General features: G+C 65.4%; 1 protein-coding gene across 1 annotated transcript in view; it reads right to left on the minus strand.

Moving 5' to 3' along the window:
- The window catches only part of ZNF236 (zinc finger protein 236), a 55,848-nt gene extending 49,438 nt beyond the window's left edge, over positions 1-6,410 (minus strand). The window contains exon 1 of the mRNA XM_037508393.2: positions 6,356-6,410. Within this exon, the coding sequence (XP_037364290.1) occupies positions 6,356-6,410 (55 nt within the window). The remainder of the gene's footprint in view (positions 1-6,355) is intronic.
- Positions 6,411-11,053: the final 4,643 nt, after the last annotated feature.

The following is an 11,053-nucleotide window of genomic DNA, read 5'->3' on the forward strand; positions in this document are numbered from 1 at the left end:
ACCTGTAACCATCATAAAAATGAATCCAGAATGTCATTAAAAAAAAAAGGAAAATCTAGGGCCTCCCCTGGTGGCGCAGCGGTTGAGCGCTGGGCTGCGAGGCTGCCCGCAGCCTCTGCAGCGCCAGTTCATTCCCGGGCCACCGGCGAGGGTTCCACAAAAAAAAAAAAAAAAAATCTAAATCCCTACAATTCTCTTAAATAGGCAAAAAGAGCCCACGTCTGATGATTCGAGCATTTCGGCCACAAATACGTAGCACGTGCCAACTATACAAAGACTAAAAATACGTCCCAAGAGTCTTTGCATTAAATAATATGACCCCAAAATGTTCGAAGCTGGAACCCGGACAGCAGGGCACTGGTCAAGGAGAAGACCCAACCAGGGCCTCCTCAGTGGCACAGCGTTGAGCGCTGGGTTGTGAAGCTGCCCGCAGCCTCCGCGGCGCCAGTTCAATCCCCGGCTGCTCCCCGGCCACCGGAGGAGGGTCCCACATGGCGCGCAGACCTCTCCTGCCGCCCGCTGCTCCCCTCAGCAGTGTATTTCGTCAGTCTGCCTGCTCTGCTCCCCGCTCTGGCTCTGGTGAATTCTCTCACCCTCCCGCGCTTCTGACTGTACCCAGTGCTTGTATAAATAAATAAATAAATAAATAAATAAATAAATCATGCCTCTTTAAAAAAAAAAAAAAATTGCTTTAAAAAAAAAAAAGACCCAACCAGCAAGCTCAGGGGTCCACGCAGTCAAGACAGGGGCCCAGATTTCCTCTCAAGACTGGTCAGTCCCTCTTTCGAGGAAGCAGCCTGCAGTTGCCCAGGCTCCCAGGGCCGCGGCCGCGGGTCTGGCGGGCTGGACAAGCAGCACGGGGGGCGCGGGGGCCAGGACAGAGCTGGGCGGATCCTTGCGGAAAGCAGATTCCAGTTATGAAAAACACAACGCAATTCCAGACAGGCTCCTGTCGCGGGCACAGCAATCCAGCGAGAAGAGACGCTGTATTCTCTCTCCGCGGAAGCCACCTTCTATTCAAAAACTGCATTTTAAAAATCTCTGTGCTAAAGACAGAATGAAATGTCACGAGTCCCCACTTTCAAACAAAACGACTGCTGGAACCACGTTAACGTACACATTCTCATTCCCTTTGGAAAGGCTTATACAACGGGAACAGAGAAGTGCAGAGGCCAGGGGAAGAAAAGCAAGCTATCTGGTGGACAGCGTTTCCAGAAGGCAGCGGCAGCGGCCAGCCTACAGGCTGGCTCCATGGCCAGGGGCGCGCCGCAGCGTCTGAAGTGCAAGTCACAGGCTATTTCAGGAAGCAGAGGGAAACCAGCTTCACAGACTGTGTGTTCAAACTACTTAATTAGCTACCCCAAAACAAGAAGGGATTTCATTAACTGCAAAGCCAAAACCCGAAAAGACAAGAGATCATACATTCAGAACTGAAAAATGACGTCGTTTTGCCGATGAATTAAGTTTTCCTGAAAAGGGCTTTTTATCGTAAGTGACGAGACTTCCTCCTTAACAAAACCCAAAACACAATAAAACTTTCTTAGTAAGTCCCTTCCCCAGTGAAAAAATACTACTAATTTGGCTCCACAACCCCCAGCCACCCCCACCGCAGCCCCTGGGGCGCCCATCACCCTGAGCTCGGGGCACCACAGAGGGGGAGGGGGCTTAGCCTCACTATTCACAACTCTCGATCAGAGGGCACTATCGAGGAAGGGCAGGACGAGGATAAAATATTTACTGATCATCTGACACAGGGCAGGGATCCAGGATATACCGAGAATTCTGAGGATTCAAAAAAAATTTAAACGATGAGCAAAGGATTTGAACAGACACCTCTCCTCTCTGCCGACAAGTGCCTGAGAACAATGGTCAGGGGAACGCAGCGCCGTGAGACTCGTCACACCCAGAAGACTGACCAGAATCTTAAAAATAACAGCCACAGACCATAACAAGTGCCAGCGAGGATGCCGGAACCGGGGCGTCCATGGCAGGCGGGCGGGCAAGCGGAGCAGCCCTAGTGCGCTGATTTTGCTACCCGACCCAGCGGTGCCACGCGAGGTAGCGCCCAAAGGAACAAAAACAGGCATCCGAACAGAGAACAGGCATCTCAAGCATCTCGCAGCATGCCCCAGAACAGCCGTGCTGGGCGCGGAGGCCCCGGCACGCACGGACCGACGGACCCGCGCCAGGGCCGACAGACAGCGCCCGAGGCTGGGGAGTGCGGGCTCTGCGGCTGCAGGGTTTCATCTGCAGCTATGAAAAAGTTCTAGAACCGAATCATGGTGACGGCCCCACAACAACAAGCTTCAGTGCGATGAGTGGTGGACTTTACACCGTCTCTAAGGACAACTGTGATACTGTATGCATTTTACCACATAATTTAAAAAAATGTCTTCTGAGGGCTCAGATCTGTATGTAATGGAGACACACGCGAACAGCACATCAAGAGACAGAAAGGGCACAGTGAATAGAACTGAAGTGATCAAACAGCTCAGAATTTTCTGGGAAGTGGTAAAAGCATTAACTTAGACTGTAAAGGTCAAGGATCACATTATATTCTCAACAGCAAATGCTAGAAAACCAGTCAAAGAACACACAGCAGGTTAACAGAAAAGCAGAAATGACGTTTTAAAAATACTTCATTAAGTAAATAAGGCCAGAAAGAAGGTGGACCATAAAGGAGTGAATCCAGCAAAAAATTAATGGTGATATTAAGTTCAAACCCCAAATAGCAAATAACTGCCTTCAATATAATGAGACTAAACCTCTCAATTAAAAAACAAGGCCACCAGACAGCACTAAGGAAAGCTCCAGCCAGTTCCACACACACCAGAGAAAGCAGCAGCGTGATAAAGACTGAGAAATAAGAGAGAAACCTGTTAATGTCAGCAAACGTGATCAAACAGAAAATCTAAAATAAGCTATAGGGAACTATTGGAAATAATAAATGGTGAGGGGGAAGACTGGCCACCAGATCAAATTTAAAAAACTAATAAATTAGCAACACAGAAATTGAAAGAAGAACCCGCCACGTTTCATGAACACCGACACGCTGGCTGTGGAATCTATGGGAAACCAAAAAGTACCAAAAATTATCAAGATAAGCACAAAAAAGAAGCCAAAGTTGAGGGTTCCACTTAACCCATCAGGCACCAAAACTCGGGTTAAAGGCGACGCCATGAAGACGGGACGACGCTGAGACCAGGGCAGGCCCACGAGATGCCACCCGCCCGCAGGGCCCCGCCCGCCCGGTGGCTCTCCGCAGTGAACACAAGTTCCCATCGTGAAGGAAAGGCAGCAGATGCTGTGTGACCCTCAGCGGGACGAGGAACAACGCCTCCAGGTGGAAACGCAGGCGGATGTCTGCCGGCAGCTGCCGAAGACCCCAAGCAGGTCCCAGAGCAAAGGACTGCCGACCGGGACGCTGAGCTGGGAACCTTTTCATCCCAGCTGCCCCTGCAAGAGTGGCTAGAACGCACCAGCACAAACACAGCATGTGCGAGACAGACAGACAGAGACAGGACTCCTGCAGCCACGACGGAGACACGCCGCCTGCACGCGGCCAAGCAGCAGAGGCGCAGGCGCTCGCCCGGCCTCCCGAGGAAACTGCAAAATGAGACATGAGCTTCCCCTGGCAGGCGCGGAGCGGCTGGGGGAGAAAAGGAGACGCCAGCACACCAGGGGCTGACGGCGGCGAGGCTGTCCACTCAGGAGCGCAGGGACGGCGTCGCCCCTGGGAGGAGTCGCCACAGGAGCCAGCGACGTGTCCCGGCACTTACCTGACAAACGGCGGGCGGCCAGTCGGACAGACGCCCACACAACAGCCCGCGCGTGCACAGCCACCTCGCCCATGACGCCCTTCGCACCGTGGACGGACAGGCCACCCGGCCCTGCGGACACCGCACTCGCGGGGCCCAGCCCTGCGCCGAGGCTGCGGTGAGGACGGGGCAACAGGGGCCTCCAGTCTTGCCGTTCCTCAGCAACAGCACTTTTTGGGGAACCTGTGAGATGACGGGTACTAACCAGACTTGCTCCATCATCTCACACGCCCGGAGTCAGACCCGCGAAGGCGCACCGGGCCTACGTGTGGCATCAACTGAATCTCAATAAAGCAGAGGGGGAAGCGAGGGCCGCCGAGGGCCGCGGAGGGCTGTGCGTGCCGAGGCGGAGGCTCCATGCAGCCAAGCAACGACTCCGGCCAGCGGCTCTGTCACGCACTCGCGCTTCTCCTGGAGAGTCCCGAGCCCTGGCGGTCATTAAATGGAGCAAGAGTGGGGGCTAAACTGCGGACAAGGCGAGAACCTGGCCAGTCTCTGAGTTCCCGGGCGGCCCCTGGGCCCCCGGCACTGCAGCTCGGCGCTCGGGAAACCAAGCACCACCAACAACCCCCAGCAGTAAACAGGGGCCCGGCGGGGCCGGCTGACGCCACGCTGTGGAGACGGGCGCAGGGCAGCGGGGCAGGCGGAGGCAGACAAGACCCGGCCAGAGCCTCCAGGCCCACCCCAGCTGCTCAGTGTTTCTGGCAAGTGGGCCCCGCAGCTCCTCCGGGAGCCGGTCCTCTGGGCAGCCCGCTGCGCGGGGTGAGGAAGGGGCCTCAGAAGCTGGAGCACCCAGACCTGCAGGGTGAGCAAGAGCAGAGTCCCCAGACAGGACCGGGCGGCCGGGGCCCCGCGCACTTGGGGCGCTGTGGAGGCACACCGGGGGAGCAGAGCAGCCAGGGAAGAGGCCAGGGCCCCGGGGAACCCCAGGAAGGGGCTTCACCGTCAAGGGCCCCCGTGCCACTGCAGAGCTGGCACCGGAGCGCAGGCCTCTGGCTGACTTCTGAGGCCACCGCGGCTGCCCGCGGGTTCCGGGGGAGACACTGAGCAAGCCCTGTCGGGACCTTGGACAACTGCCGGGCCTTTGGGCTGCAGAGGGTGGGCGCGCCCGGAAACGCCTTTTGGAAGCAGAAACTACAAGGGTCAGTCAGGCCGTCCTGAGGACCCGGCTTACCAACTGGCAAGTGTGGGGCTGGAGTGGGACGGGCATCCAGGCAGGCCCACGGCCCCTGGACCCCAGACTCCCTCCAAGGGAAGGGGCCCCGCTGCTCGGGCGTGGCAGGACACATGCCGACGGGACACCCCAAGGGAAACACTGGGTGCGACCGCCAAGGCCCAGCAATGGGCCTGCGCTGACCCCTCGCGGGCCCCAGGCCAGCTCTGGTCCCCACGTGGGGGCCCACCTGCCCGGGCCAGCACACCTGCCCGGGCCAGCACACCTGCCCGAGGCCAGCACACCTGCCCGGGCCAGCTCACCTGCCCGAGGCCAGCACACCTGCCCGGGCCAGCACACCTGCCCGAGGCCAGCACGTCCGCCCAGGGGGGCAGGTGGCGCCCGGGGGCTCCCGCCGGCCAGGCCGGGCCCCTGGTCGCTGCTCCGTGACAAAATGACTAGAGCGGAGGCCAGCGCGGAGCTCGGGGAGGGACCGACCCTCGCAGCCGGACTCTTCCCGGGGCTTCGGGGGACGAGCCGCAGGCCTGGCCCCGGGCACCCTGTCCGGGCGGCGGCTGCTGCCCGACCCTGGCGGCCGGGCCCGGCTCTGGCTCTGGGCGCCCCGCCCCGCGCGTCCAGAAAGCCGGGCCAACGGGCGGGCGCCCCCGACCCGCCGGCCCGGGCACCCGGCCCCGACCGGCCCGACCCGGCCCGACCCGGCCGGCCCGCGGCGCGCGCCTCCGCCGCAGGGGGCGCCCCGTCCTCCGCCAGCCGCCGGGCCCGGCCGCGGGCCGCGCTGGGAGGTCAGGCCCGGCGGCCAGGGCGGCGGGTCAGGCCGGGGGCGGGGCCGGGGCCCAGCGGCGCCGGGGGCGCGGGGGGGCGCGGGGCGCGGGGGGCGGCGGGCGGGGCCGGGCCGGGCCCCACAGGGCCGAGCAGGAAGCGGGGAGGGGGGAGGGGCGGGCGGGGCCGGCCGGGTGGGGGCGGGGCGGGGCCGCGCGGGTCCGGGCCGGCGCGGGGCGCGGGGCGCCGGCGCGGGGGGCGGGGGAGGGGCGGGGGCCCGGGGCCGGGCGGGGGTCCGGCGGGCGGGGGCGGGGCGGCGGGCGGGCGGCGGGCGGGCGGGGGCGGGCGGAGGGAGCGGCGGGCGGGGGAGGCGCGCGCCGGCCGCCGCCGCGGCCCAGGAAAGTAGGCCCAGGCGGAGGCGCCGCGCCGCGTATCATTCCGCCCGCGCCCTGCGGTCCGGCAGTCGGGCGGCGGCGGCGGCGGCGGCGGGCGCGCGGCGGCGCGGCCCGCCCGCCCGGCCCCGCCCGCCCGCCCGCCCGCGCCCCCGCCCGCCGCCCCGGGCCTCCGTGCGGGGGGCGGCCCCGCGCGCCCCGCGGCCGCTTACCGGAGTCGCCGCGCGCCGGGCTCTGCCTGGGCTTCGGGGGGCGGCCCCGCGGCATCGCGGCCCCGCGCACGCTCCTCGGACGCCGGCGCAGCGCGCACGCGCGGGACGGGGCGCGGGGGCGCGGCGCGCGCCGGGCGGCGGCGGCGGCGGGCGGAGCGGCCGGCCGGCCGGCCGGGCGGGCGGGCGGCGGGAGGCCGCTGCGCCCCGCCGGCCTCACGGGGGCCCGGACCCGGGGAGGGCCGGCCCCGCGCCCGCGGCGACGCGCTCCATGGCCCGGCGGCCGCGCTGGGCGTTGGGCGCGGGGGCGGCGGGCGGCGCATGCGCCGCGGCTCCTGGCGGCCGGGACGGGGCCGGGACGGGGCCGGGACGGGGCCGGGACGGGGCCGGGACGGGGCCGGGACGGGGCCGGGACGGGGCCGGGACGGGGCCGGGACGGGGCCGGGGCTGTGGGGGCGGCCTCACCCCGCGGGGCCGGGGCTCACCTGGAGGGGCGGCCGCAGGGCCCGGCCGGCGCCCCCCGGCGGCCCCCCCGGCAGGTGCGCCCGGGCCCCGGCGTGGGGCGTCTCGGCGGCCCGAGGGGGCCTCGGGCGGAGCCGCCGCGTGGGGTGTCGGCCGAGCGCGTCTGATTCGGGGCTCTGGCCTCGGGGCGCGCTCGGGTTTGTCGTCGAACGCCCGCGAGGGGCGCCGCGGTCTCCCGGCAACGCGCGCGGGGCCGGCCCGAGCAGGGCGGGAGGCCCCCGGACGGCGGGGCGCGGGGGGGGGGGAAATCGGGGCGCCCGCGGGCCTCCCCCGGCCGGGACCGAACTCGCGCTGCGGAGGCCGCGGCCAGCGTCGCGGGCGGCCCGACCCCTCGCCCGCCCGGGGCCCGCGACGCCGTCTCCACGCGCCGAGCCCGGCGCGGCCGGTCGTGGCGGGGCCGGGGGCGCGGCGGGGCGCGCGACAGTCCCGCCGCGCTGGGTCGGTTCCGCTGTCCCCGGCAGGAGCCGCCTGCGTCCGCCAACCAGACCCGCGCGGGGAGAAACCGGGGCCACGGGGACGCGCGCCTGGCCGGCGGCCTCCTGGCCCCGAGGGGCGGCCTCCAGGGCTGTTGTTTTAAAGATTTGTTTCTTTCCAGGAGAGCTGGGCCCGGGCCGGCGTTACAGGGGCGCGGGGACGCCCCAGAGCCGGAGCGGGGAGCGGAGCGGCTCACACACGCGCGGGAGCCGCGGGCGGCAGGCGGGGTCTGCGCCCCGTGGGGCCCTCGGGCAGCTCCCAGCCCCGCGCTCCACCCGCCGCGCCCCGGGCCGCCCGCTCCAGAGGCTTCGCGCTGCTGCTCCGCGCTGTTGCCGGAGTCTCTGCCGGGGCGGCCGCGAGCCACACGCGGGGTCCCTTGTGCCGCGCGCACCTGCACGGGAGGCGGAGGCCGGTCGGGCAGGTGCCTTTCACTCCTCTGATGTGGACGCGGTTTCCCTCTTGGCCTGGCCCGCCTGCCCTGGCCCGGCCCCCGGCGGGGCTGACTGCTGGGGAGCCGGGCCCCTTGTCTTGCTCCTGACGGTGGAGGACAACCTCTCACCGCTGACTGTGGTGGTCCCTGAGGGTCCGCCCTAAATGGCCTGTATTAGGTGGGGCACATCCGGCACCCAGTGGAGCGTTTATGTCCTGAAAGGACGTTGACCTCTGCTGACAGGCTCCTGCTCCAGGCAGGCGGGAAACAGCTTCGGGATTCTCTGGAATGAACCAAAGCTGGGAGCCGGGCGCGGGGTGCGGGGGGCCGGGGCTGCAGGGCACAATAGGGTGACGCCAGAGTCTGGAGGCACTTTAGGAAGCTTAGAAGCTGGACCGACTGGTCGGTCATTCATTTCAAGCCTGCAGACAGCGCTGGAGGCGCGGCCCCGGGAGAGGGCGTGGCGGCTGCTCTTTTCCTCCTTTCCCTGGGACAGGTGAGATCACAGGGCACTCTGAGGAGTGGCCGCCCCTGGGCCCTCCCCCTGGGCCGCGCCTCTGGCTCTGTTTCCCGCCTGCCTGGAGCAGGAGCAGGAGCCTGGCCTCGATGCTCTGGGGAAGCCCAGACACAAAAGCTTACTCAGTGTGTCTCCTGCTTGGAAGCAGGAGGGACTTTTGGCTCCTCCCCCAAAATAAGAGGTTTTGTGCAAGTGGGGCCTTCCTGCCAGCCTGAGCCCCGCCCCCGCGCCTGGCTGCCTGCTGGGACCAGGCTCGCCCAGCTTGGGGAATGTCCCAACGTCCCTCGGGCAATTTGGGGGGTGACAGTCTGGGAGGCTTAGACCTTGCCTGGTGTCCCCAGACTCCAGGTGGCCGCCGACAGCGAGCCTCTCGTTGCACGGAGATGCAGGTGCCGCGTGCGTAGCCCAGGACGGCGCCTTCAGTTTATTAGGTCCCAGCCAACAGCTCCCACCGCCCTGGGCACCTGCGGCAGCCCAGGACCCCTTTCCAGGAAGAGCCTGTTGGATAATGGCTGAAAGCTGGCCCAAGGTTGGGGTGCCCGGGGAGAGCTCCACCTGCTTGTGATAAAGATGCCCAAGCAGCAGGCCACGGAGTCAGCTGCCCCCTGCAGGCTGGGTGCTAGGCAGCCTCGCTGAGATGGGGGCGCCTCCCACCCCACCTCTTGATTCTAAACACACTGATGCCTGCGCGTCACCCTGAGGCCTAGGGACAGAGAGGACGGAGGTGCCCGTCCTGCTGACCTGTCGGCTGCCCCGGGCCCCCACCCCGTCCAGGCCCCCTCAGAGATGCTCTGGCCTCCGCCATCTTAGCCTGCGGGCTGCCGCAGCTCTGCTGCTCCCTCGGGCCCCGGGGTCCTAAGCGCATGCAGGCCGGGGGTCATGCCACCCCTCACGGCAGGCCAGGCACAGGGCCCCCAGCAGCCTCGGCATCGCCTCGTCCTCCAGGGCTGCCTGCCCTCTCCCTGCCCACACCACACCCAGGTTTCAGTCCAGCCCTTGATTGCGCTCCTTGAACCCTGCATTTCCTCAGTCAGCAGCCCCCTCGGAATTCTCCACAAGCTCCTCAGGCGGAACCCCTTCCCCATGTGTGAGTGAGCAGTCCCCTCGAGGCTCACCTTCCCAGCCCCGCCTCGCTGGGGAGCGCGTGTCAAGGGGGCTGGCTGACCCCAGGCCTGGGGCCCACGGACCCACACCTCCAAGTGCCGCTCAGGCCCCGCCGTCACCTGCAAGCATCTGTGCCCACGGGAACCCCTTGCTCCCCTCTGCTGAGGGCCGCCGTGTTGCCCCTGGCCGAGGCCTCTGTGCACCCTCCAGCCCAACAGCCACAGCCGTCTCTGCCACCGACAGCCCCTCCCAGGGTCTGCAGCCCTCCTGTCCCTTGCGGGCTGGTTTTCCCTGTCCTGCTCTTGCCCCTTGTGGGCTTCCCACTGCTTGCTTTGGACCGGGAGCCTGACAATTTTGCTCGTGAAACATTTGGACATAGGCCGTCCACCTACATGACTGCGCCTTGGGAGCACCCCTCACCCCTCCAGGCCACGGCCTGTTCGCCCACCCCCAACCCCGCCCTTCAGTCACCATGTTTTCCTCAGAGCCTAAGGGTTATTCCTGCCAGCTTCGCCAGGATCCTACCTGCAGGGTAACCGGGGAGACGGGCAGGTCCATCTTGGAGGTGCTATCCCCCGTCTAGGCCGCGGTGTGGGGCTCGGCGGGGCAGGCCCTGTGGTGTCTGTTCTTAGGCACCTGCTTGCTCTGCCTACCTGGCGCCAGCGCACCTGGCTGGTCCGGTCTCCCTTCTGCTGGCAAAATAGGCTATTTTGAAGTTTTTTGCTGTTACAAATAACACTGCAGGGACCTCCTTAGCCACATGGCCTGGGCCCGCACTGGGCGGATGCAGGTGGCTGCAATGTCCTGTCCTTCCTGCGCCCAAGTGCCACGGCCGCCTCGTCTTCAGGCCCCGTGGGGTCGGATTCCTGTTGGGGCCTCCCGGATACTAGTGAGGCCGGACTCCAGCCCTTTCCTCTTCACTCATCTGCCTGTTCTCATTCCTGTTTTCATAACTAGACATGTATTTCTGCGTGGCCTATGCTAACCCTCTATATATTCTGAATTTTTTCTTTCTCCCCAGAGAAATGCATATGGTCAGCATGACCATTCTGTTCTGTGGCCTATTTGCTTGCTTCGTCATTTGGGAAATTATGGTTTCAATGTCATTTGGCGCCTCCCCCCATCACAGAGACCCCGCGCTCCTGTCTAACTCGGGCTGGGCTTTGAGGACGGGGCTCAGCCCTCCGTGCCCCCGCGTGCTGCAGACCCCAGACCCGGTTGCGGCCCACCCGGCGGGCGCTGTCCTGCTGAGCTGCAGCGGGGCAGGAAGGGGAAGAAGCAGGAGAGGACAGATGGAGAGCTGGCGCCAGTGGGCGGATGGGGAGCGGAAGGGCACACAGGTGGGCCCGGGACGAGGGACGGCGGGCGGCGGCGGGCACGCTCCGCAGCGGTCAGGTGTGTCTGCCATCGGGGCAGGGTGGCGCCAGCTGTCCCATCCCCTGTGCGGGCCGGCCGGGGCGCTCGTGCCGGCTACTTGGAGCTGTGATTGCTGACGTCTGCTAATGAGCAGCTGGGGATTTTTCAGATAATTGATTTACTATTTTTACAGCTTTAAATGTAGCGCAGAACTGAGTCGCCAGCAGAGATCGCTCAGAGCCCTTGTCACTTTTTTTACAAAAACCCAAGTGGACGCACCACGGTGCGGTTCCTTGGC

The sequence above is a fragment of the Talpa occidentalis genome, unplaced genomic scaffold (genome assembly GCF_014898055.3).
Source record: "Talpa occidentalis isolate TD23 unplaced genomic scaffold, MPIMG_talOcc4v2.1 talOcc4.13, whole genome shotgun sequence".
NCBI lineage: Eukaryota > Metazoa > Chordata > Mammalia > Eulipotyphla > Talpidae > Talpa > Talpa occidentalis.